The sequence below is a fragment of the Oncorhynchus mykiss genome, chromosome 9 (genome assembly GCF_057628025.1).
Source record: "Oncorhynchus mykiss isolate SJ-2025 chromosome 9, ASM5762802v1, whole genome shotgun sequence".
Taxonomy (NCBI): domain Eukaryota; kingdom Metazoa; phylum Chordata; class Actinopteri; order Salmoniformes; family Salmonidae; genus Oncorhynchus; species Oncorhynchus mykiss.
In genome coordinates this window covers 77,046,298-77,074,142 of record NC_143030.1, presented here as the reverse complement: position 1 = coordinate 77,074,142, position 27,845 = coordinate 77,046,298, and the positions used below count along the sequence as shown (strand labels likewise).

The 27,845-nt window shown below is 41.0% G+C and overlaps 1 protein-coding gene across 1 annotated transcript in view; it reads left to right on the top strand.

The window, feature by feature from the left end:
• The first annotated feature begins 1,363 nt into the window (after nt 1–1,363).
• The window catches only part of LOC110531272 (sortilin), a 40,958-nt gene continuing 14,476 nt past the window's right edge, over nt 1,364–27,845 (top strand). The window contains exons 1-11 of the mRNA XM_036988931.2: nt 1,364–1,978; nt 12,764–12,823; nt 13,233–13,306; nt 13,417–13,519; nt 13,805–13,966; nt 14,770–14,843; nt 23,136–23,185; nt 24,422–24,549; nt 24,712–24,856; nt 25,462–25,617; nt 27,071–27,280. Of these exons, the coding sequence (XP_036844826.2) occupies nt 1,715–1,978; nt 12,764–12,823; nt 13,233–13,306; nt 13,417–13,519; nt 13,805–13,966; nt 14,770–14,843; nt 23,136–23,185; nt 24,422–24,549; nt 24,712–24,856; nt 25,462–25,617; nt 27,071–27,280 (1,426 nt within the window). The 5' untranslated portion in view covers nt 1,364–1,714. The remainder of the gene's footprint in view (nt 1,979–12,763; nt 12,824–13,232; nt 13,307–13,416; nt 13,520–13,804; nt 13,967–14,769; nt 14,844–23,135; nt 23,186–24,421; nt 24,550–24,711; nt 24,857–25,461; nt 25,618–27,070; nt 27,281–27,845) is intronic.

Below are 27,845 nucleotides of genomic sequence, written 5' to 3'. Positions count from 1 at the left end.
GACAGGGCAGTCGAGTAGCCAGACAGACAGACAGACCGACAGGACAGGCGAGTGGCCAGACAGACAGACCAACAGTACAGGACAGGCGAGTGACCAGACAGACAGACAGACCGACAGAGAAGGCGAGTGACCAGACAGACAGACAGACCGACAGGGCAGGCGAGTGGCCAGCCAGACAGACAGACTGACAGGGCAGGCAAGTGGCCAGACAGACCGACAGGACAGGCGAGTGGCCAGACAGACAGACCGACAGGACAGGCGAGTGGCCAGACAGACAGACCGACAGGGCAGACAGACAGACAGACCGACAGGACAGGCGAGTGGCCAGACAGACAGACCGTCAGGGCAGACGAGTGGCCAGACAGACAGACAGACCGACAGTACAGGACAGGCGAGTGACCAGACAGACAGACAGACCGACAGGACAGGCGAGTGGCCAGACAGATAGACCAACAGGGCAGACGAGTGGCCAGACAGACAGACAGACCGACAGGACAGGCGAGTGGCCAGACAGACGGACAGACAGACCGACAGGACAGGCGAGTGGCCAGACAGACGGACAGACAGACCGACAGGGCAGGCCTGTTTGCTGTTTACTGAGGGTTTATTCAAGCTGAGTATATCTGATAATCTCTGGCTATGTCCAAATGTTCATCCTCTCTCAGCCTGTCACTCATCATGCCATGGGCTCTACACTCTTTTGATCTGTGGAAGGCACGTGCCACGCCTGTGTTTGTTGTTTAAAAATGCCGAACCATTGAAGCATTTGAGAAGGGGAAATGACACAAGAATTGTGGTTATGTTGTTGTTGAGAGCCTTGGATTCTATTTGACTCACTTGGTTCAGTTTGCAAACATCAAAGGCAAGGATATTAACATGACCTTTACAATTTTTTCTCAACCATCCCTTTTAATTGGCTTTTTCTCAACCATCCTTTTTAATTGATTTATCGATTTCAGTCCCCCTATAGGTTTACTACTACACCCACTGATCCAACATGGTCACATGAACTACACCTGATATCTAAAGAGCCTGACACAACTAGGCTGGCTATGCCATCATATAAACTACACCTGATATCTAAAGAACCTGACACAACTAGGCTGGCTATGCCATCATATTTATTTTTCTCATGTTTTGCATGCTTATAAACATGTATTCCTATTGATGTATATTTAATTTGATAATTGTACATATTCGGAATCATACATATTAACAAATATTGATCAAGCTCACTGAAGGGACAAATCATTCCATAATATAATAGCTGTCGTGCCCTCAACCAAGCATGGGAAAGCTATTGTGAGGTGGGATGTGCTATTGAGGTCTTGACCAATCAGAAGACGAATTTCTCGTGTCAAACACAGCAAAAGCCAATCACAGTGGGCTGTCTGCAAAGGGCTATCCAATATCAATGCCATTGACACAATTTCTGGCCAAGCAGTTGCACGGTGGACAATTGGACGTAATGCATCTCGGCAAATTAATGCGCCTGATTTGTTTTTAGAAACGGAGTTTATGACCGGTCGGTGGAGAGGATACAGAGCCGCAGTAGGCTACCATTCGCTGTCAGGGCTACTGGTTTTTTGTTGATGTCATCGGTAGCCGTGTTCGAACCGGAGCGACCGTCAATTTATAGTCAGGATTACTAGAATAACAAAATAAAGCCTACAATAAAAAAGTAACTAGGTTTTTTTTTGTGCGCACAGTGAATATGGGAATTCTAACGCGCTGTGTTTTACTTTTTTTATTCCAGCATTTGACGTCCGCTTATGATTTTAAAGAAGAACTAGACAACGGACAGTATGCATTTGTGAAAGATCCTAGTTTGAATATCGAAAAGAGATCTGCAGATGTAGAATTATTCCAGTTTGACTCTGAATCATCCGAACACATTCGGAGCAGGAGAAGCGCTGATCAAGGGGACTGTAAAAGTCTCCAGGGATTCGACACCAAGTTGACTAACAACACCCACACCGTAAGTTAACCCTGCAGGTCCGGTTTGACTTCTCTTCTCACCGGTATAATAGGCTAATGTCCTGCAGGTGACACGTTACCTGGACAATTATCCTCACAATAAGAAAATTACTTGGGTTTTAACAGTACAGCTGATTTTTAAAAAAAACCGTTAACATGCAACTCACCACACATGATCTATTCGCCAGCTTCTTGCATGACACCAATCTGTCATGTTTCACAGCTCACTCAATTGTAGTCAAGCCAGTTGATACTGACACAAGTAGGCTACTGTATTTAAAGATTACTTCAACCCCATACAGAGCAGGATTACGGGTTAATATTCAGTTTAGCATCTCTGTAGCTAATTGTTTAAGGGTACCTGTAAGTCATTTATCAAGTTTAATCTTTAGTGAGTTTCGCATCCAGTTGGTCTGTAATATGGTTGTAATACAGTAGCTATAGTTATACAATGATCAATTCTAATGGTGTATCTTGCCCTAACTGCATTGAGGCCATTATCTAGTCAGTCTAGTGTATGTACACACATACTTGGAGTGGGGTCCCGAAAATATTGACACCCTTGATGAACAATAATGTGTCAAATTTATAATTAAAATACTGAGCTATTGTATGCTCATCTTTGGGGGAAATTATTATTTTATACTAATTCAATTGCTCAGAGAAAGAGGTATTGTTTAACAAGTCAGTTTTGGGTTTTTTTTCTCCAAAAGTTAGGGGTCAAATTTATTGACACCCCTAAAGATTCTTCTGAAATAAAGTAGTCCAAAGTGGAGTACTTTGGCCCCGTATTTCTAGCGCTCAATGATGACATCAAGCTTGTGAATCTACAAACTTGTTGGATGCATTGGCAGTTTTGTTTTGGTCGTGTTTCAGAAGTTTGTGCTTGCTTAGCAATGAATGGTAATAATGTATCGTGTCATTTTTTTGGAGTCACTATTTTTCCTTAATAATAATGGTAGTATCCACATTAATGTAGAAGTGTTTAGGCGAATTTGTAGAGTCATAATCTTGATTGTAGTAATTGCGTGCTAGGAATATGGGACCAAATACTAAACTTTTGACTACTTTATTTATAAGAATCTTTAAGCCTGTCAATAATTTGGACCCCTACCTTTTTACTTGTTAAAACAAAATATATTTCTCAGAGAAATTGTATCAGTATAAAATAATATCATTTCCACATTGATTTGAGCATACAATAGCTAAGCATTTGAATTGTTTATTTTATACAGTCATTATTTGCTTATCTTTATCAAAGGGTGTCAATAATTTCAGACCCTGCTGTATGTGTCTCTCACCTGTTCTCTAGTGGTTAGGAGTCTGCCCTATATTTCCTCCTAGGCATGATGATGATGCTGCTGTCCTTCATACTAGGCCTGGCCTAACTGCCTGCTTTTTAATTTTTTCTGCTTCAGTGTGTACAGAGGGGGAAATTAGCATTATTTTTCAATAAGAGAACAGGTGAAACCTAGTGTTTGTTTGGCAATTTAGGTGACTCATAGAATTCTGCCACCTATACTTCTGACTAGGCCTGGCCTGACTTCTTAGTGTTCGTGATCTGCCTCCGTGTGTCTGGAGGCCTATGGGTGGTTTTAAAAAGGCAATCTGGTTTTTCATGAAGTTCTATTGCCTGTGTGTATAGAGGAAGTGTTTCTTTGTAAGGGAAGTGTGTGTGTGTGTGCGCGTTTGGTTGTTTGGCAATTAGGTTACAAGATACACACATGCAAAGTGTTTCTGCATTTGAGAGCACATTCTTAACATTTAGACTATACAGTAGAACAGATGCATTATGGGCTAGACCCATATTGCTATGTTTTTGACTATACATTCTTAACATGTAGACTATGCAGTAGGCCTATACTGTAGGCAGAAGTGATTTTAAAATTGGGAGTAGATTATGAAGTTCTTTCCACTCATAGCCTGGTTCCTCTCTAGGTTTCTTCCTAGGTTCTGGCCTTTCTAGGGAGTTTTTCCTAGCCACCATGCTTCAACACCTGCATTGCTTGCTGTTTGGGGTTTTAAGCTTGGTTTCTGTACAGCTCTTTGTGACATCAGCTGATGCAAGAAGGACTTTATAAATAAATTTGACTGACTGTCTTTCTTAATGATGTTGTCCTCAACCACTGTGCTCTAACTAAGGACATAGTGTAATTTAGGATCACCAGATATCTTTTGGAGGCAGGGTTATCTTACTATCCGGCTGTGTCAACACTGGACAGATAGACCAGCTTAACAACGTCCTATCCAATGCATCCGCATTCTACTCCGCAAACAAACAGCATACCCACAGACAACTCGTTGAGTTAGTTCGTAGTTCCTGCTAAGAATTTGTGTATGTCAAGTTCTTGATGTCCTTGTAGCAAGTAGCAACAAATTGCATTTAGTATAAACATTTAGTTGGAATTAGTACCTTTTTATTTATAATATGTCCTTCTAAATAATATGTTCCTCCTATGTCTGACTGTGCATGATGTCATGATAATTACATCAGCCAGCTCGACATGCGCCAGAGGAGGAGGACTAAAGACCCCGAATGGCACGCCAGGACCTGAGGGAAAAGAGCAGTGTCACCACCTCTGACACAGGTTTTCTGTAAACAAATCTGTGCACCAAGATGCAATTCGATGCAAATTTACTGTTGGAGAAAAATACCCTTTTATAATATAATCATATTAATTGTTGCCGTGTGGCATAGACTACTACAGTTTAGTAGAGGTGTTTTTAGGACTTCCACATGGGGATTTTCCTTTAGCAGGGTCCACTTGTGGTAAATTCAATTGATTGAACATGATTTGGAAAGGCAAAAACCAAGCCATGAGGTTAAAGGTATTGTCTGTAGAGTTCCTAGACAGGATTGTGTCGAAGCACAGATCTGGTGAAGGGTACCAAAACATTTCTGCAGCATTGAAGGTCCCCAAGAACACAGTGGCCTCCATCATTCTTAAATGGAACAAGTTTGGAACCACCAAGACTCTTCCTAGAGCTGGTCGCCCGGCCAAACTGTGCAAGCGGGGGAGAAGGGCCTTGGTCAGGGAGGTGACCAAGAACACGATGGTCACTCTGACAGAGCTCCAGAGTTCCTCTGTGGAGATGGGAGAACCTTCCAGAAGGACAACCATCTCTGCAGCACTCCACCAATTAGGCCTTTATGGTAGAGTGGCCAGACAGAAGCAACTCATCAGTAAAAGACACATGGAGTTTCTAAAAGGCACCTAAAAGACTCTCAGACCATGAGAAACAAGATTCACTGGTCTGATGAAACCAAGATTGAAATCTTTGGCCTGAATACCAAGCGTCACATCTAGAGGAAACCTGGCACCATCCCCTATGGTGAAGCATGGTGGTGGCAACATCATGCTGTTGGGTTGTTTTTCAGTGGAAGGGACTGGGAGACGAGTCCAGGATCGAGGGAAAGCTGAATGGAGCAAAGTACAGAGAGATCCTTGATGAAAACTTGCTCCAGAGCTCTTAGGACCTCAGGCTGGGGCGAAGGTTCACCTTCCAACAGGACAATGACCCTAGGCACACAGCCAACACAACACAGAAGTGGCTTCGGGGCAAGTCTCTGTATGTCCTTGAGTGGCCCAGCCAGAGCCCGGGCTTGAACCCGATCTAACATCTCTGGAGAGACCTGAAAATTGCTGTGCAGTGACATTCCCCATCCAACCTGACAAAGCTTGAGAGGATCTGCAGAGAAGAATGGGAGAAACTCCCCAAATACAGGTGTGCCAAGCTTGACGTGTCATACCCAAGAAGACTCTAGGCTGTAATTGGTGCCAAAGGTGCTTCAAGAAAGTACGGAGTACCTTCCAGTTCTCTGCAGCCAATGACTGGAACGAACTGCAAAAATCACTGAAGCTGGAGACTCATGTCTCCCTCACTAACTTTAAGCACCAGCTGTCAGAGCAGCTCACAGATCACTGCACCTGTACATAGCCCATCTGTAAGTAGCCCATCCAACTACCTCATCCCCATACTGTATTTATTTATGTATCTTGCTCCATTGCACCCCAGTTTCTCTGCTTGCACATTAATCTTCCTCATGTCTATCACTCCAGTGTTTAATTGCTATATTGTAATTACTTCGCCACCATGGCCTATTTACTCCCATACCTCATTTGCACACGATGTATATAGACTTTTTCTACTGTATTATTGACTGTATGTTTGTTTATTCCATGTGTAACTCTGTGTTGTTGTATGTGTCGAACTGCTTTGCTTTATCTTGGCCAGGTCGCAGTTGTAAATGAGAACTTGTTCTCAACTAGCCTACCTGGTTAAATAAAAGGTGAAATAAATAAATAAAGGGTCTGAATACTTAAAAAGTAAATGTGAAATTTCAGTTTTTTTATTTGTAGTACATTTGCAAAAATGTCAACTTGTTTTTGCTTTGTCATTGTGGGGTATTGTGATGTCATTATGGGGTATTGTGATGTCATTGTGGGATATTGTGATGTCATTGTGGGATATTGTGATGTCATTGTGGGGTATTGTGATGTCATTGTGGGGTATTGTGATGTCATTGTGGGATATTGTGATGTCATTATGGGGTATTGTGATGTCATTATGGGGTATTGTGATGTCATTGTGGGGTATTGAGTGTGGGGTATTGAGTGTAGATTGATGTGGGGGGAGGGAAAAACAATTGAATCCATTTTAGAATAAGGATGTAATGTAACAACGTGTAAAAAGAGGAAAATAAGTCTATTCCAAGGTGCATTGATGCTGTTCAGACCGCTTGTGGCATCACAACACCCGTTTTAAGACGCTTTGTGGCTTCTCCTTAGTTTTGGCAGAAACCTGTATGTGCTTCTGATAACTTAATCCCCCCCCAAAAAATATCATCTGTGGTTGAATTAAAATATTTAGCCTATTTGACCTATTTTTTTCCCCCCCCTATTTTCTATATTTTGTAGGATAACCTACAAATGAAGACCTCCAAACTATGAAATAACACATGGGATCATGTAGTAACCCAAAAAGTGTTAAACAAATCAAAATATATTTTAGAGTTGAGATTCTTCAGTAGCCACCCTTTGCCTTGACAGCTTTGCAATGACAAAACTGCACATTTATAGTGGCCTTTTATTGTCTGCAGCACGAGGTGTACATTTGAGAGGGATCAGCTAATGAAACATGGGACCAACACTTTACATATTGTGTTTTATATTTTTTGTTCAGTATATAAATGAATAAACCCATTGACGTCACACCATTCATTCCTATGACTCAATGGCGCATTTGAAATCAAGGAAGTAGATTTTTACCAACAAAGATGGCATCTCGTGGAGAATACTTTCAAGACATAACATGCCCAGTTTTGAGCTAGTCCAGGAAGTGACGTTGAAGGCTACCTCAGTGTTGCCCCCACTCATTGAGGATCTCACGTTGAAGGCCAACCTGGGTACTGAAGGCTGCCGGGAGTAACTCAATTATCCTTAACTTCTTCTGTGTGTTTATAAAAAAATTATCATAATAATCAGGGCTCAGGTCCTCAGAGAGAGAAAGAAAGAGAGAATTAGAGAGAGCATATGTGGGGTGGCCAGTCCTCTTCTGGCTGTGCCGGGTGGAAATTATAACAGAACATGGCCAAGATGTTCAAATGTTCATAAATGACCAGCATGGTCGAATAATAATAAGGCAGAACAGTTGAAACTGGAGCAGCAGCACGGCCAGGTGGACTGGGGACAGCAAGGAGTCATCATGTCAGGTAGTCCTGGGGCATGGCCCTAGGGCTCAGGTCCTCCGAGAGAGAGAAGGAGAGAATTAGAGAACGCACACTTAGATTCACACAGGACACCGATTAGGACAGGAGAAGTACTCCAGATATAACAAACTGACCCTAGCCCCCCGACACATAAACTACTGCAGCATAAATACTGGAGGCTGAGACAGGAGGGGTCAGGAGACACTGTGGCCCGGACAGGGCCAAACAGGAAGGATATAACCCAAGCATGACATAGCATGACAACAACATGGTAGCAACACAGCATGGCAGCAACACAGCATGACAACAACATGGTAGCAACACAACATGGCAGCAACACAGCATGACAACATCATGGTAGCAACACAACATTACAACAACATAGTAGCAGCACAACATGGCAGCAACACAGCATGACAACATGGTAGCAAAACAACATGGTAGCAACACAGCATGACAACAACATGGTAGCAACACAGCATGACAACAACATGGTAGCAAAAAAACAAGACAACAACACGGTAGCAACACAACATGACAACAACATGGCAGCAACACAGCATGGCAGCAACACAGCATGACAACATGGCAGCAACACAACATGGCAGCAACACAGCATGGCAGCAACACAACATGGCAGCAACACAACATGACAACAACATGGTAGCAACACAACATGACAACAACATGGTAGCAACACAACATGGCAGCAACACAACATGGTAGCAACACAACATGGCAGCAACACAACATGACAACAACACAGCATGACAACAACATGGCAGCTGCACAAAACATGATACACACATTATTGGGCACAGGCAACAGCACAAAGGGCAAGAGTGTAGAGACGACAATACATCACACGAAGCTGCCACAACTGTCAAATCAAATTTTATTTGTCACATACACATGGTTAGCAGATGTTAATGCGAGTGTAGCGAAATGCTTGTGCTTCTAGTTCCCGACAATGCAGTAATAACCAACGCGTAATCTAACCTAACAATTCACAACAACTACCTTATACACACAAGTGTAAAGGGATGAAGAATATGTAAATAAAGATATATGAATGAGTGATGGTACAGAACGGCATAGGCAAGATACAGTAGATGGTATCGAGTACAGTATATACATATGAGATGAGTAATGTAGGGTATGTAAACATTATATTAAGTGGCATTGTTTAAAGTGGCTAGTGATAAACATTTTACATCAATTTGTCAGTATGAGTGTCCATGATTGAGTCTTTGAATGAAGAGATTGAGATAATGTATGGGACAGCATTAGAGAGGGAGAATGAGAGGTATGGTACAGCATTAGGTTGGGAGAGGGAGAGGTATGGTACAGCATTAGGGAGGGAGAGGGAGAGGTATGGTACAGCAATAGGTTGGGAGAGGTATGGTACAGCATTAGGGCGGGAGAGGGAGTGGTATGGTACAGCATTAGGGCGGGAGAGGGAGAGGTATGGTAAAGCATTAGGGAGGGAGAGGTATGGTACAGCATTAGAGAGGGAGAGGTACAGTACAGCATTAGGTTGGGAGAGGGAGAGGTATGGTACAGCATTAGGGCGGGAGAGGGAGTGGTATGGTACAGCATTAGGGAGGGAGAGGTATGGTACAGTATTAGGTTGGGAGAGGTATGGTACAGCATTAGGTTGGGAGAGGGAGTGGTATGGTACAGCATTAGGGAGGGAGAGGAAGAGGTATGGTACAGCATTAGGTTGGGAGAGGGAGAGGTATGGTACAGTATTAGGTTGGGAGAGGTATGGTACAGCATTAGGTTGGGAGAGGGAGAGGGAGAGATATGGTACAGCATTAGGTTGGGAGAGGGAGAGATATGGTACAGCATTAGGTTGGGAGAGGGAGAGGTATGGTACAGCATTAGGTTGGGAGAGGGAGAGGTATGGTACAGCATTAGGTTGGGAGAGGGAGAGGTATGGTACAGCATTAGGTTGGGAGAGGGAGAGGTATGGTACAGCATTAGGTTGGGAGAGGGAGAGGTATGGTACAGCATTAGGTTGGGAGAGGTATGGTACAGCATTAGGGAGGGACAGGGTACAGCATTAGGTTGGGAGAGGGAGAGGTATGGTACAGTATTAGGTTGGGAGAGGTATGGTACAGCATTAGGTTGGGAGAGGGAGAGGTATGGTACAGCATTAGGTTGGGAGAGGTATGGTACAGCATTAGGGAGGGACAGGGAGAGGTATGGTACAGCATTAGGGAGGGAGAGGTATGGTACAGTATTAGGTTGGGAGAGGTATGGTACAGCATTAGGGAGGGAGAGGGAAAGATATGGTACAGCATTAGGTTGGGAGAGGGAGAGGTATGGTACAGCATTAGGGAGGGAGAGGTATGGTACAGCATTAGGGAGGGAGAGGTATGGTACAGCATTAGGGAGGGAGAGGTATGGTACAGCATTAGGGAGGGAGAGGGAGAGGTATGGTACAGCATTAGGGAGGGAGAGGGAGAGGTATGGTACAGTATTAGGTTGGGAGAGGTATGGTACATCATTAGGTTGGGAGAGGGAGAGGTATGGTACAGCATTAGGGAGGAAGAGGTATGGTACAGCATTAGGTTGGGAGAGGGAGAGGTATGGTACAGCATTAGGTTGGGAGAGGTATGGTACAGCATTAGGTTGGGAGAGGGAGAGGTATGGTACAGCATTAGAGAGGGAGAGGGAGAGGTATGGTACAGCATTAGGGAGGGAGAGGGAGAGGTATGGTACAGCATTAGGGAGGGAGAGGGAGAGGTATGGTACAGCATTAGGGAGGGAGAGGGAGAGGTATGGTACAGTATTAGGTTGGGAGAGGGAGAGGGAGAGATATGGTACAGCATTAGGTTGGAAGAGGGAGAGGGAGAGATATGGTACAGCATTAGGGAGGGAGAGGTATGGTACAGCATTAGGTTGGGAGAGGGAGAGGTATGGTACAGTATTAGGTTGGGAGCGGTATGGTACAGCATTAGGTTGGGAGAGGGAGAGGTATGGTACAGCATTAGGGAGGGAGAGGAAGAGGTATGGTACAGAATTAGGTTGGGAGAGGGAGAGGTATGGTACAGCATTAGGGAGGGAGAGGGAGAGGTATGGTACAGCATTAGGTTGGGAGAGGGAGAGGTATGGTACAGTATTAGGTTGGGAGAGGTATGGTACAGCATTAGGTTGGGAGAGGGAGATGGAGAGATATGGTACAGCATTAGGTTGGGAGAGGGAGAGGTATGGTACAGCATTAGGGAGGGAGAGGGAGAGGTATGGTACAGTATTAGGTTGGGAGAGGTATGGTACAGCATTAGGTTGGGAGAGGGAGAGGTATGGTACAGCATTAGGGAGGAAGAGGTATGGTACTGAATTAGGTTGGGAGAGGGAGAGGTATGGTACAGCATTAGGGAGGGAGAGGGTATGGTACAGCATTAGGTTGGGAGAGGGAGAGGTATGGTACAGTATTAGGTTGGGAGAGGTATGGTACAGTATTAGGTTGGGAGAGGTATGGTACAGCATTAGGTTGGGAGAGGGAGAGATATGGTACAGCATTAGGTTGGGAGAGGGAGAGGTATGGTACAGCATTAGGGAGAGGTATGGTACAGCATTAGGTTGGGAGAGGGAGAGGTATGGTACAGCATTAGGTTGGGAGAGGTATGGTACAGCATTAGGTTGGGAGAGGTATGGTACAGCATTAGGTTGGGAGAGGGAGAGGTATGGTACAGCATAAGGTTGGGAGAGGGAGAGGTATGGTACAGCATTAGGTTGGGAGAGGGAGAGGTATGGTACAGCATTAGGTTGGGAGAGGTATGGTACAGCATTAGGTTGGGAGAGGGAGAGGTATGGTACAGCATTAGGGAGGGACAGGGGAGGTATGGCACAGCATTAGGGAGGGAGAGGGAGAGGTATGGTACAGCATTAGAGAGGGAGAGGTACAGCATTAGGTTGGGAGAGGTATGGTACAGCATTAGCGAGGGAGAGGGAGAGGTATGGTACAGCATTAGGGAGGGAGAGGGAGAGGTATGGTACAGCATTAGGGAGGGAGAGGGAGAGGGAGAGGTATGGTACAGTATTAGGTTGGGAGAGGGAGAGGGAGATATGGTACAGCATTAGGTTGGAAGAGGGAGAGGGAGAGATATGGTACAGCATTAGGGAGGGAGAGGTATGGTACAGCATTAGGTTGGGAGAGGGAGAGGTATGGTACAGCATTAGGGAGGGAGAGGGAGAGGTATGGTACAGTATTAGGTTGGGAGAGGTATGGTACAGCATTAGGTTGGGAGAGGGAGAGGTATGGTACAGCATTAGGGAGGGAGAGGAAGAGGTATGGTACAGTATTAGGTTGGGAGAGGTATGGTGCAGCATTAGGTTGGGAGAGGGAGATGGAGAGATATGGTACAGCATTAGGTTGGGAGAGGGAGAGGTATGGTACAGCATTAGGGAGGGAGAGGGAGAGGTATGGTACAGCATTAGGTTGGGAGAGGGAGAGGTATGGTACAGTATTAGGTTGGGAGAGGTATGGTGCAGCATTAGGTTGGGAGAGGGAGATGGAGAGATATGGTACAGCATTAGGTTGGGAGAGGGAGAGGTATGGTACAGCATTAGGGAGGGAGAGGTATGGTACAGCATTAGGTTGGGAGAGGGAGAGGTATGGTACAGCATTAGGTTGGGAGAGGGAGAGGTATGGTACAGCATTAGGTTGGGAGAGGGAGAGGTATGGTACAGCATTAGGTTGGGAGAGGGAGAGGTATGGTACAGCATAAGGTTGGGAGAGGGAGAGGTACGGTACAGCATTAGCTTCACGGCTGGGTGAACACATTCTACTGGAGCTACTTGTATGTGAACACTTTTAGGTATGTAGACACTTTAAAATCAGATTAGGGGAATTACTTTATTGCATTATCCTTTATTACTATATGAGGCCTACATTATCAGATCCACTGCTGCTAATATTAAAGTTCATGTATGAATTAAACCATTTCTGGATGACTCACACACTGCGTGAGTAATGTGACGGCTTGCCTCTTATACATGATGTTGTGATGGATATCAGTCTGTGAACAATAACCAGAACATGTCTGCTTTTCTCTCTTTTCCTCTCAGTACTCCTTCAATGACCTGAGTGGGTCCGTGTCACTGGCCTGGGTTGGAGACGCCACCGGGGTGAGTTTTACTATGTTCTATTCTGTTACGTACCGATATAACTAAATGATCGTTATGTCAAACCGGCTCTCAAACTTATAGATGGAATATAAGTATAATATAATTATCTTTACGGGCGCTCTATACCAGTCCTCACGGGCGCTCTATACCAGTCCTCACGGGCGCTCTATACCAGTCCTCACGGGCGCTCTATACCAGTCCTCACGGGCGCTCTATACCAGTCCTCACGGGCGCTCTATACCAGTCCTCACGGGCGCTCTATACCAGTCCTCACGGGCGCTCTATACCAGTCCTCACGGGCGCTCTATACTAGTCCTCACGGGCGCTCTATACCAGTTCTCACGGGCGCTCTATACCAGTCCTCACGGGCGCTCTATACTAGTCTTAAAGCTAGACTTTTTCTGTACAGGTCATCCTGGCTTTGACAACATTCCAGGTTCCATTCTTCATGTTGAGATTCGCCCAGTCCAAACTCTATCGAAGGTAAGAACAGACTGATTCATCACCAGTTGTGTCAAAGATTTTCTGTGGTAAAATATAGCCAGATAATATTTGAGCTGATGAGTTGTTGAATATTAAGTGCGCTTCCTCAGTGAGAACTATGGGAAGTCGTTCCAGGACGTCACAAACCTCATCAACAACACTTTCATCAGGACAGAGTTCGGGATCGCCATCGGACCAGAGAACTCTGGGAAGGTAAGATGCCTTTTTAGAGCCTGGGAACTATCTTATGTGCTAATGGCATGTTCTAGAAGAAACGCCTCTGAAAATAATGGCAACACTGCAGGAAAGACTGCAGGTGTAACTTTGTTTGTTTTCTAAGCATGTATAAACGTTTACTGTCACGTATCAAAGCCTATAATATGTTATATGTACCTAATGTATCAAAAGACATGTGATGTTGTAGACCAATGTTCAGAATAGTTCTATGAGTTCAATGGGACATATCATCATTTGGTTTGCCCGTCCTGCTCTTCTCAGGTGATCCTGACAGGTGATGTGTCTGGCAGCCTGGGATCTCGTATCTTTATCTCCAGAGACTTTGGGAACAGCTTTGAGCAGCAGGACCTTCCCTTCAACCCCCTGATGCAGATCACATACAACCCCAGAGACGCCAACGTTCTCCTGGTTATCGGCAACACTGTGAGTCTGGAGGGGTCGGGGGGGGTCAGGGGGGGGTCAGGGGGGGTGTCAGGAGGGGTCAGGAGGGTCGGGGGGGGGGGGTCAGGGGGCGTGTGGAGGGGGTGAGGAGTACTATAAAGTGTTCTTACTTCTCCTAAAACCCAGACCCATCGACACACACAACTCATCAGTACTTTTACAACACCAGTGGTCTAGTCAGCCTCATCATTTACCTCTCAGGGTTGATAGGAGCTGTTCCGATCCTCTCTGTCTAAATCACTTTATTTTAGAGCTAAATTGGAATGTTTTTTTTTTTTTACAGAAGAAATATGAGAAACAATATACATGAGCGTGGTAGCAAGTGAATGGGAACAGTTTGGAGATCATGGGAAAAGTTGAGGACACAACAGTTCACCTGAGACAAGACTGAATACAAACGTTACACTTTATATTTGGGGAGGATTTTACATTTACTGTACTTTTTACTGCATTTGTTGATATAGAAATCTGAAAATTGTCTGAATACATTCATTAGCATGATAAGAATGTCTGGATAATGTGGGGTAGGTGCAACAACCCCAGGCACATTCTGTTCAGAACAACCCCAGGCACATTCTGTTCAGAACAACCTCAGGCACATTCTGTTCAGAACAACCCCAGGCACATTCTGCATTCAGCCTCCCGATCACGGCCGGTTGTGACACCCTGGGATCAAACCCTGGTCTGTAGTGACGCCTCAAGCACTGCGATGCATTGCCTTAGACCGCTGCGCCACTCGGGAGGCCCAGTTGACGTATTTATAATACCTTTTAACCCCTTTACAGAACGAGCTCTGGCTGTCAGAGGACTTTGGAGAGAACTGGAGGAAGATCCATGACATGGTGTGTCTGTTCAAATGGTAAGAGGCTACGAGATATATATATACATACATACATACATATATATATATATACATACATACATACATACATACATACATACATACATACATACATACATACATACATACATACATACATACATACATCAACTGTGGGTAAAGAGATGTGTATATATATTTACCCAAAGTTGATGTATATATGTATATATATATATATATATATATATCAACTTTGGGTAAATATATATATATATATACACATCAACTGTGGGTAAAGATGATGTTGCTGTATATATATATATATATATAGATATATTAAAGAGACATCAACTTTGGGTAAAGATATATAGTAAAGAGACATCAACTTTGGGTAAAGATATATAGTAAAGAGACATCAACTTTGGGTAAAGATATATAGTAAAGAGACATCAACTTTGGGTAAAGATATATAGTAAAGAGACATCAACTTTGGGTAAAGATATATAGTAAAGAGACATCAACTTTGGGTAAAGATATATAGCAAAGAGACATCAACTTTGGGTAAAGATATATAGTACAGAGACATCAACTTTGGGTAAAGATATATAGTAAAGAGACATCAACTTTGGGTAAAGATATATAGTAAAGAGACATCAACTTTGGGTAAAGATATATAGTAAAGAGACATCAACTTTGGGTAAAGATATATAGTAAAGAGACATCAACTTTGGGTAAAGATATATAGCAAAGAGACATCAACTTTGGGTAAAGATATATAGTACAGAGACATCAACTTTGGGTAAAGATATATAGTACAGAGACATCAACTTTGGGTAAAGATATATAGTAAAGAGACATCAACTTTGGGTAAAGATATATAGTAAAGAGACATCAACTTTGGGTAAAGATATATAGTACAGAGACATCAACTTTGGGTAAAGATATATAGTAAAGAGACATCAACTTTGGGTAAAGATATATAGTAAAGAGACATCAACTTTGGGTAAAGATATATAGTAAAGAGACATCAACTTTGGGTAAAGATATATAGTAAAGAGACATCAACTTTGGGTAAAGATATATAGTAAAGAGACATCAACTTTGGGTAAAGATATATAGTAAAGAGACATCAACTTTGGGTAAAGATATATAGTAAAGAGACATCAACTTTGGGTAAAGATATATAGTAAAGAGACATCAACTTTGGGTAAAGATATATAGTAAAGAGACATCAACTTTGGGTAAAGATATATAGTAAAGAGACATCAACTTTGGGTAAAGATATATAGTAAAGAGACATCAACTTTGGGTAAAGATATATAGTAAAGAGACATCAACTTTGGGTAAAGATATATAGTATAGAGACATCAACTTTGGGTAAAGATATATAGCAAAGAGACATCAACTTTGGGTAAAGATATATAGTAAAGAGACATCAACTTTGGGTAAAGATATATAGTAAAGAGACATCAACTTTGGGTAAAGATATATAGTAAAGAGACATCAACTTTGGGTAAAGATATATAGCAAAGAGACATCAACTTTGGGTAAAGATATATAGTAAAGAGACATCAACTTTGGGTAAAGATATATAGTAAAGAGACATCAACTTTGGGTAAAGATATATAGTAAAGAGACATCAACTTTGGGTAAAGATATATAGTAAAGAGACATCAACTTTGGGTAAAGATATATAGTAAAGAGACATCAACTTTGGGTAAAGATATATAGTAAAGAGACATCAACTTTGGGTAAAGATATATAGTAAAGAGACATCAACTTTGGGTAAAGATATATAGTAAAGAGACATCAACTTTGGGTAAAGATATATAGTAAAGAGACATCAACTTTGGGTAAAGATATATAGCAAAGAGACATCAACTTTGGGTAAAGATATATAGTACAGAGACATCAACTTTGGGTAAAGATATATAGTAAAGAGACATCAACTTTGGGTAAAGATATATAGTAAAGAGACATCAACTTTGGGTAAAGATATATAGTACAGAGACATCAACTTTGGGTAAAGATATATAGTAAAGAGACATCAACTTTGGGTAAAGATATATAGTAAAGAGACATCAACTTTGGGTAAAGATATATAGTACAGAGACATCAACTTTGGGTAAAGATATATAGTAAAGAGACATCAACTTTGGGTAAAGATATATAGTAAAGAGACATCAACTTTGGGTAAAGATATATAGTATAGAGACATCAACTTTGGGTAAAGATATATAGCAAAGAGACATCAACTTTGGGTAAAGATATATAGTAAAGAGACATCAACTTTGGGTAAAGATATATAGTAAAGAGACATCAACTTTGGGTAAAGATATATAGTAAAGAGACATCAACTTTGGGTAAAGATATATAGTAAAGAGACATCAACTTTGGGTAAAGATATATAGTAAAGAGACATCAACTTTGGGTAAAGATATATAGTAAAGAGACATCAACTTTGGGTAAAGATATATAGTAAAGAGACATCAACTTTGGGTAAAGATATATAGTAAAGAGACATCAACTTTGGGTAAAGATATATAGTAAAGAGACATCAACTTTGGGTAAAGATATATAGCAAAAAGACATCAACTTTGGGTAAAGATATATAGCAAAGAGATATCAACTTTGGGTAAAGATATATAGTACAGAGACATCAACTTTGGGTAAAGATATATAGTAAAGAGACATCAACTTTGGGTAAAGATATATATAGTAAAGAGACATCAACTTTGGGTAAAGATATATAGTAAAGAGACATCAACTTTGGGTAAAGATATATAGTAAAGAGACATCAACTTTGGGTAAAGATATATAGTAAAGAGACATCAACTTTGGGTAAAGATATATAGTAAAGAGACATCAACTTTGGGTAAAGATATATAGTAAAGAGACATCAACTTTGGGTAAAGATATATAGTATAGAGACATCAACTTTGGGTAAAGATATATAGCAAAGAGACATCAACTTTGGGTAAAGATATATAGTAAAGAGACATCAACTTTGGGTAAAGATATATAGTAAAGAGACATCAACTTTGGGTAAAGATATATAGTAAAGAGACATCAACTTTGGGTAAAGATATATAGCAAAGAGACATCAACTTTGGGTAAAGATATATAGTAAAGAGACATCAACTTTGGGTAAAGATATATAGTAAAGAGACATCAACTTTGGGTAAAGATATATAGTAAAGAGACATCAACTTTGGGTAAAGATATATAGTAAAGAGACATCAACTTTGGGTAAAGATATATAGTAAAGAGACATCAACTTTGGGTAAAGATATATAGTAAAGAGACATCAACTTTGGGTAAAGATATATAGTAAAGAGACATCAACTTTGGGTAAAGATATATAGTAAAGAGACATCAACTTTGGGTAAAGATATATAGTAAAGAGACATCAACTTTGGGTAAAGATATATAGCAAAGAGACATCAACTTTGGGTAAAGATATATAGTACAGAGACATCAACTTTGGGTAAAGATATATAGTAAAGAGACATCAACTTTGGGTAAAGATATATAGTAAAGAGACATCAACTTTGGGTAAAGATATATAGTACAGAGACATCAACTTTGGGTAAAGATATATAGTAAAGAGACATCAACTTTGGGTAAAGATATATAGTAAAGAGACATCAACTTTGGGTAAAGATATATAGTAAAGAGACATCAACTTTGGGTAAAGATATATAGTAAAGAGACATCAACTTTGGGTAAAGATATATAGTAAAGAGACATCAACTTTGGGTAAAGATATATAGTAAAGAGACATCAACTTTGGGTAAAGATATATAGTAAAGAGACATCAACTTTGGGTAAAGATATATAGTAAAGAGACATCAACTTTGGGTAAAGATATATAGTAAAGAGACATCAACTTTGGGTAAAGATATATAGTAAAGAGACATCAACTTTGGGTAAAGATATATAGTAAAGAGACATCAACTTTGGGTAAAGATATATAGTAAAGAGACATCAACTTTGGGTAAAGATATATAGCAAAGAGACATCAACTTTGGGTAAAGATATATAGTAAAGAGACATCAACTTTGGGTAAAGATATATAGTAAAGAGACATCAACTTTGGGTAAAGATATATAGTAAAGAGACATCAACTTTGGGTAAAGATATATAGTAAAGAGACATCAACTTTGGGTAAAGATATATAGTACAGAGACATCAACTTTGGGTAAAGATATATAGTAAAGAGACATCAACTTTGGGTAAAGATATATAGTATAGAGACATCAACTTTGGGTAAAGATATATAGCAAAGAGACATCAACTTTGGGTAAAGATATATAGTAAAGAGACATCAACTTTGGGTAAAGATATATAGTAAAGAGACATCAACTTTGGGTAAAGATATATAGTAAAGAGACATCAACTTTGGGTAAAGATATATAGTAAAGAGACATCAACTTTGGGTAAAGATATATAGTAAAGAGACATCAACTTTGGGTAAAGATATATAGTAAAGAGACATCAACTTTGGGTAAAGATATATAGTATAGAGACATCAACTTTGGGTAAAGATATATAGCAAAGAGACATCAACTTTGGGTAAAGATATATAGTAAAGAGACATCAACTTTGGGTAAAGATATATAGTAAAGAGACATCAACTTTGGGTAAAGATATATAGTAAAGAGACATCAACTTTGGGTAAAGATATATAGCAAAGAGACATCAACTTTGGGTAAAGATATATAGTAAAGAGACATCAACTTTGGGTAAAGATATATAGTAAAGAGACATCAACTTTGGGTAAAGATATATAGTAAAGAGACATCAACTTTGGGTAAAGATATATAGTAAAGAGACATCAACTTTGGGTAAAGATATATAGTAAAGAGACATCAACTTTGGGTAAAGATATATAGTAAAGAGACATCAACTTTGGGTAAAGATATATAGTAAAGAGACATCAACTTTGGGTAAAGATATATAGTAAAGAGACATCAACTTTGGGTAAAGATATATAGTAAAGAGACATCAAATTTGGGTAAAGATATATAGCAAAGAGACATCAACTTTGGGTAAAGATATATAGTACAGAGACATCAACTTTGGGTAAAGATATATAGTAAAGAGACATCAACTTTGGGTAAAGATATATAGTAAAGAGACATCAACTTTGGGTAAAGATATATAGTACAGAGACATCAACTTTGGGTAAAGATATATAGTAAAGAGACATCAACTTTGGGTAAAGATATATAGTAAAGAGACATCAACTTTGGGTAAAGATATATAGTAAAGAGACATCAACTTTGGGTAAAGATATATAGTAAAGAGACATCAACTTTGGGTAAAGATATATAGTAAAGAGACATCAACTTTGGGTAAAGATATATAGTAAAGAGACATCAACTTTGGGTAAAGATATATAGTAAAGAGACATCAACTTTGGGTAAAGATATATAGTAAAGAGACATCAACTTTGGGTAAAGATATATAGTAAAGAGACATCAACTTTGGGTAAAGATATATAGTAAAGAGACATCAACTTTGGGTAAAGATATATAGTAAAGAGACATCAACTTTGGGTAAAGATATATAGTAAAGAGACATCAACTTTGGGTAAAGATATATAGTAAAGAGACATCAACTTTGGGTAAAGATATATAGTAAAGAGACATCAACTTTGGGTAAAGATATATAGTAAAGAGACATCAACTTTGGGTAAAGATATATAGTAAAGAGACATCAACTTTGGGTAAAGATATATAGTAAAGAGACATGAACTTTGGGTAAAGATATATAGTAAAGAGACATCAACTTTGGGTAAAGATATATAGTAAAGAGACATCAACTTTGGGTAAAGATATATAGTAAAGAGACATCAACTTTGGGTAAAGATATATAGTAAAGAGACATCAACTTTGGGTAAAGATATATAGTAAAGAGACATCAACTTTGGGTAAAGATATATAGTAAAGAGACATCAACTTTGGGTAAAGATATATAGTAAAGAGACATCAACTTTGGGTAAAGATATATAGTAAAGAGACATCAACTTTGGGTAAAGATATATAGTAAAGAGACATCAACTTTGGGTAAAGATATATAGTAAAGAGACATCAACTTTGGGTAAAGATATATAGTAAAGAGACATCAACTTTGGGTAAAGATATATAGCAAAGAGACATCAACTTTGGGTAAAGATATATAGCAAAGAGACATGAACTTTGGGTAAAGATATATAGCAAAGAGACATCAACTTTGGGTAAAGATATAGTACTAGAGTAGCAGAAGAACCCATCCTTACATGGCTGCCCACAGGGTAAGAGTTTGTAAAAGTTAGGAACTATTAGCAGCCAGTTATCCCATTGCTCATGGTCTGTTTTGAGTTCCTATAATGACCACTGTTGTTATGTAGACTGAACTGTATGTTCATTCCCTCTCTTAACTATAGCTCAGTCCCTGTGGTTGATTTGGTGGCATTATATTAGCTTGACTTCTGCTCCCTCGGGCAGCTAGTTGTAGATGTTGAATAAACCCATAGAATTTGAATGCTAAAATGGATATGAACCTTCTTATGAGGGTTCAAAGGTCAGATATATTGGTCAGGGAGATGGTCGACCACGTTCTGCCAGTGCTGTGCTAAGATATTGTTTAAAACAATGAATGTGAAGAATGTATCTGCACTGTATGTACGTTAGCTAGAGGAATGAGTCCATAAATATTTATAATTAACTGCCAATATGCCAATATTCCATTCTAACAATGCAGTCAATACACAGCCATACACTGGCTCGACTCAGTTTATGACAGGATTTAGACTGGCAGGTAGCCAGTATGGTCAGGTAGCCTGGCGGTTCGAGCATTGGGCCAGTAACTGAAAGTTAACTGGATTGAAAACCTGAGTCAACAAAGTGAAAGATATATATATATATATATATATATATATTTTGTATAAAGTTGTAAATCCAACAAGTACTGATATTGTATCATATAATAGCACTTGCAGCTTTCCAAGAAAACACAATCTGAGACATTTATGGTCTGTTAACATATATATTTTTAGAGGCTATTTATATAGAAAATGTGTTTAAAACATGTATGAACTGTATTTGTAATTATATGACAATATCCTAGTTTGACTATAATTCCATTACACAATTTGCGATACATCACATGCCTTACTTGTATTGTCCTGCATCAGTGAATTGCATCACCAATGCCTCTACTGCCATTCAATCCAATTTGACTGGTTTTGGATTTCTCCCTGACCAAGATGGCTGCCATTTTCACCCATTTATGGAACTTTGAGGGTTTAGTCCCTCTAGTCATTTAATAGGATCTCTATGAATAGACCTATCAGCTAGCTGATTAGTTTTTAGATGTAATATGTTGAATAAACATACTAAATAAACATCCATATTGCCCCGACTGTTATCAGGGCACCATGCACACCGTAAAACACACACTGTAAAAGCAGGCAGTAAACTGGAATTGCAATTATGTTAGTGTTTGACTATGTGTTCTCTGGGCCAAGCCCTACCCTGCACAAGCTCTATTTTTCTGCAGAGGTATTTCCTGGTTCTGCCTGCATTGTGATGAAAGGGCGTCAGTAGTAGCTGTTGCGTGTTTGTTTACCCTCGCTGGTTCATTTTCTAGCGCTGCGACACCCAGAGCGTCACAAGTAGTGTACAGTACACACACACACACACACACACAGCGATATCACACCACCCAGCCTCTTCTCCCAGTCCCTAAAGACCTAACCTTGATAGAAACACAGGAATATAGGTCAAACTTAAACTTAACTATGGCATGACTAGACTTTCTGAAGACAAACACAGAAAATTAGATATTTGAGAAGGGCATGGCTGTACAGTATGTACTGTATGTGGGAGGGAATGTGTGATTAAACTGTAACCAAGACGATAACGCAAGTCACCAAGGTCCTTTTAGGACAGCAGGATCAGCTGTTTGTCTCTACAGCCTGTCTCAACTTCCATCATATCTCCAGCTGTACCAGTGTGTCCCAAACTATATCAGTCCAGTATACATTGAAAACAGTGATCTTGGTGTTGTACTAGCAACTAAACTGGTTTGGGTAAAGCGGCAGGGTAGCCTAGTGGTTAGAGCGTTGGGCCAGTGACCGAAAGGTTGCTGGATCGAATCCCCAAGTGGACAAGGTAAAAAAAAAAATGTCATTCTGAACAAGGACGTTAACCCACTGTTCCCCGGTAGGCCGTCATTGTAAATAAGAATTTGTTCTTAACTGACTTGCCTCGTTACATTTTAAAAATACATGTTTACAAAGGCTAGTAATGTGTGGTGACAGCTTGTCGTCTTCTCTGTTTCCAGGGGGATGGACAGTAACATATTCTTCACCACCAGCCTCAATGGATCCTGCAGTAAGTGACACCGACACCCATTCAATAGCTAATAAATTCTAGAATGTCTCTCTAGTCGTTGTAGTCTCTCTAGTCGTTGTAGTCTCTCTAGTCGTTGTAGTCTCTCTAGTCGTTGTTGTCTCTAGTCGTTGTTGTCTCTAGTCGTTGTAGTCTAGTCGTTGTAGTCTCTCTAGTCGTTGTAGTCTCTCTAGTCGTTGAAGTCTCTAGTCGTTGTAGTCTCTAGTCACTGTAGTCTAGTCGTTGTAGTCTCTCTAGTCGTTGTAGTCTCTAGTCGTTGTAGTCTCTCTAGTCGTTGTAGTCTCTAGTCGTTGTAGTCTCTCTAGTCGTTGTAGTCTCTCTAGTTGTTGTAGTCTCTAGTTGTTGTAGTCTCTCTAGTTGTTGTAGTCTCTCTAGTTGTTGTAGTCTCTCTAGTCGTTGTAGTCTCTAGATGTTGTAGTCTCTAGATGTTGTAGTCTCTAGTCGTTGTAGTCTCTAGATGTTGTAGTCTCTAGTCGTTGTAGTCTCTCTAGTCGTAGTAGTCTCTCTAGTCGTTGTAGTCTCTAGTCGTTGTAGTCTCTCTAGTCGTAGTAGTCTCTCTAGTCGTTGTAGTCTCTAGTCGTTGTAGTCTCTCTAGTTGTTGTAGTCTCTCTAGTCGTTGTAGTCTCTAGATGTTGTAGTCTCTAGATGTTGTAGTCTCTAGTCGTTGTAGTCTCTAGATGTTGTAGTCTCTAGTCGTTGTAGTCTCTCTAGTCGTAGTAGTCTCTCTAGTCGTTGTAGTCTAGTCGTTGTAGTCTCTCTAGTCGTAGTAGTCTCTCTAGTCGTTGTAGTCTAGTCGTTGTAGTCTCTCTAGTCGTTGTAGTCTCTAGTCGTTGTAGTCTCTAGTCGTAGTCTCTAGTCACTAGTCTAGTCGTTGTAGTCTCTCTAGTCGTTGTAGTCTCTCTAGTCGTTGTAGTCTCTAGATGTTGTAGTCTCTAGATGTTGTAGTCTCTAGTCGTTGTAGTCTCTAGATGTTGTAGTCTCTAGTCGTTGTAGTCTCTCTAGTCGTAGTAGTCTCTCTAGTCGTTGTAGTCTAGTCGTTGTAGTCTCTCTAGTCGTTGTAGTCTCTCTAGTCGTTGTAGTCTCTCTAGTCGTTGTAGTCTCTATAGCCTCTTGTGAGAGACTGTCATAAATAGTTAATGTGGTTCTGGATTGCAAGATAAATAAATTGACATCTAACTTTAAGAATAGATAAGGAGAACATCTGTCTCTCCCTCTCAGATGACAGAGGGATGCTGGACTTGAGGAGGACGACGGACTATGGGAAGACCATCAAGACTGTTGCCACTAAGATCTTCTCTTTCGGCCTGGGGGGGAAGTTTCTGTTTGCCTCTGTTATGACTGGAACTGTAAGTATGAGGAAGTGTGTGTGTGTGGTCTACTTGTTTGCATAATGTTTGTGTTCCTGCTTTGAATGTAAGCTTGTTCACTAAGCCTAAGGCCCTTCTCACTCTCTCTGTTTCTCTCTCTCTGTTTCTCTCTCTCTCTGTTTTTCTACGACCCTCCCCCAGGGCACTCTGAGGAGGATCCATGTGTCGACTAACCAGGGGGAGGAGTGGAACATGGCTCAGCTGCCTCCGGTTGGCCACGAGGAGTTCTATTCCATCCTGGCAGCCAATGAGGACATGGTGTTCATGCACGTGGACGAACCAGGAGGTGAGTCAATACCCATACTGTGACCCCAATAGGACCAATGTTCTGTCCTCTTCCTGTCCCTCTAGTTAACCATGTTGGATATGACCCTAACAGGAACAATGTTCTGTCCTCTTCCTGTCCCTCTAGTTAACCATGTTGGATATGACCCCAATAGGACCAATGTTCTCTCCTCTTCCTGTCCCTCTAGTTAACCATGTTGGATATGACCCTAACAGGAACAATGTTCTGTCCTCTTCCTGTCCCTCTAGTTAACCATGTTGGATATGACCCTAACAGGAACAGTGTTCTGTCCTCTTCCTGTCCCTCTAGTTAACCATGTTGGATATGACCCTAACAGGACCAATGTTCTGTCCTCTTCCTGTCCCTCTAGTTAACCATGTTGGATATGACCCTAACAGGACCAATGTTCTGTCCTCTTCCTGTCCCTAAATTTAAAAAAATCTCCATTATAATCCATCTGTTTTAGAGAGTTAATCTCCCTTCCTCTTCTACTCTACTCCTCCCATCCTCTGTTCCTCCTTTCCTTTCCTTTCCTCGTCACCTCCTCTCTTCCTCTCCTTCACTTAATACAGTAATAGAACTGTCTCTCTCCTATATGTCCCCAGACACAGGCTATGGCAGCATCTACGTGTCAGACGACAGGGGTACAGTGTACTCTAAGTCTCTGGAGCGTCACCTCTACACCACCACAGGGGGAGACACTGACTTCACCAACGTTACCTCTCTACGAGGGGTCTTCATCACCAGTATACTGGCAGAGGGTAGGGACTACACACACACATACATACACACACACACACACACACATACACCTGCTTTAAATGCTCCAACACTCAGAGCACTTAGACTCCTGTGTCCCCAGACTCCTGTGTCTCGAAGACTCCTATGTCCTCAGACTCCTGTGTATTATATGCCAGTTATGAGGCCCAGTATGACTCTCCTTAGCTGTTCAGTGTGAGATCAGCTGCATGTCTACAGCAGCTCAGGAAGACCAGTGGACCCATATATACACTGGGTTATATATACACTCCATCTAACTTTAGGCATCAGCTGTCTGAGCAGCTTACCGATCACTCTACCTGTACGTAGCCCATCTGTAAATAGCACACCCAACTACCTCATCCCCATATTATTACTTATCCTCTTGCTCTTTTGCACCCCAGTATCTCTATTTGCACATCTCACTCCAGTGTTAATGCTAAATTGTCATTATTTTGGCTCTAGGGCCTATTTATTGCCTACATCCCTACTCTTCTATATTTCCACACACTGTACATAGATATTTTTATTTTATTTTGTGTTATTGACTGTACGTTTATCCCATGTGTAACTCTGTTGTTTTTGTCACAATGCTTTGCTTTATCTTGGCCAGGTCGCAGTTGTAAACGAGAACTTGTTCTCAACTGGCCTACCAGGTTAAAATAAAGGTGAAATATAAGAAATAAGTATTTATGTGGACAGTGAAGCTACAACTTTTATTCTCTTTTTACGCTAGTATTTGGGATTTGTTTCATATGAGGGCGACAGTACAGAATGTCACCTTTTTATTTTAGGGTATTTTCATGCATACTTGTTTTACTGTTTAGAAATGAAAGCACTTTATGTATCTAGTCCCCCCATTTTGAATATGTAATAAGTATATGGACAAATTCACTTGTGTGTATTATAATGTAGTCAAAAGTTTAGCATTTGGTCCCATTTTACCTAGCGTACAATGACTACATGTGCGCCCAATAGAAATGAATGGTAAATAATGTATTGTGTCATTTTGGAGTCACAGTTTTATTGTACATAAGAATAAAACGTGTTTCTGAACACATTTTAAAGTGGATGCTACCATGATTAGCGAAAATAATTGGGAATAATGATGAGTGAGAAAGTTACAAGGGGTAGAGAGAGATCATACCCCCAAGACATGTTAACCTCTCAGTATTACCACTAACAGGGGAGGATAGCATTTTTTTTTGGGGGGGGGGGGGGGGGTGAGATCCTTGTTCTTACACTATGTGAATTTGTCCCAATGCTTATTCAAATGGAGGGACACGACACATCAATTGCTTTCGTTTGTTTACAGTCGCCTCATTAAATATTTGATTGAAAATCCAAAATGCTGGAGTATAGAGACAAATAAAACATAAAAAAAATAGCTTCGCTGTCCAAATAAATATTGTTGGGGGGGGGGGTGTAAATGTCTCTTGTTGTGTTGTTGTCCAGATGGCTCGGTGCAGTCCGTGGTGTCCTTCGACCAGGGAGGGGAATGGGTGCCCCTGCAGAAGCCTGCCAACACCAAGTGTGACTCCACAGCCAAAGACCCCGACAAGTGCAGTCTCCACATCCACGCAGCTTACAGCGCGGCTATGAAGCTGAACGTCCCCATGCTGCCTCTCAGTGAACCAAACGCTGTAGGACTCATCATGGCTCACGGTAAATCGCACACATCTCCTTAGTCATTCACCTGTTCATGACTCTGTCAATTTGACTAAGCAAAAAAAAAGCCAGGTCGTCGTGCCGGAGTCTGATCAAGCGTTAACACTCGGAGTTCCAGGCGCGACCATCTCCTGACCCCTAACCCCTAGCCTCTGACTCCCGCCTTCAGGGAGTTTGGGCGATACAATCTCTGTGATAATACCCAATGTGTTTTGGTCATTCAGCAGACGCTCTTTATTTTACCCCGTTTGTGGTATCCAATTGGTAGTTAGTCTTGTCTCATCGCTGCAACTCCCATACGGACTCGGGAGAGGCAAAGGTCGAGAGCCGTGCGTCCTCCGAAACACAACCCAACTGCACTGCTTCTTGACACAATGCCCACTTAACCCGAAGCCAGCCGCACCAATGTGTCGGAGGAAACACCATATTCAACCCAGGGTAGCTGGGCGCTTTAGGAGGAAGGGTTATCAGATGTCACGCAGCGTAGGGCAGTCTCCATCTCCTGGTTTGCCGTTCGGTCTGGCTGTTGGTCTGGGGGTGATATCCAGAAGAAAGACAGACA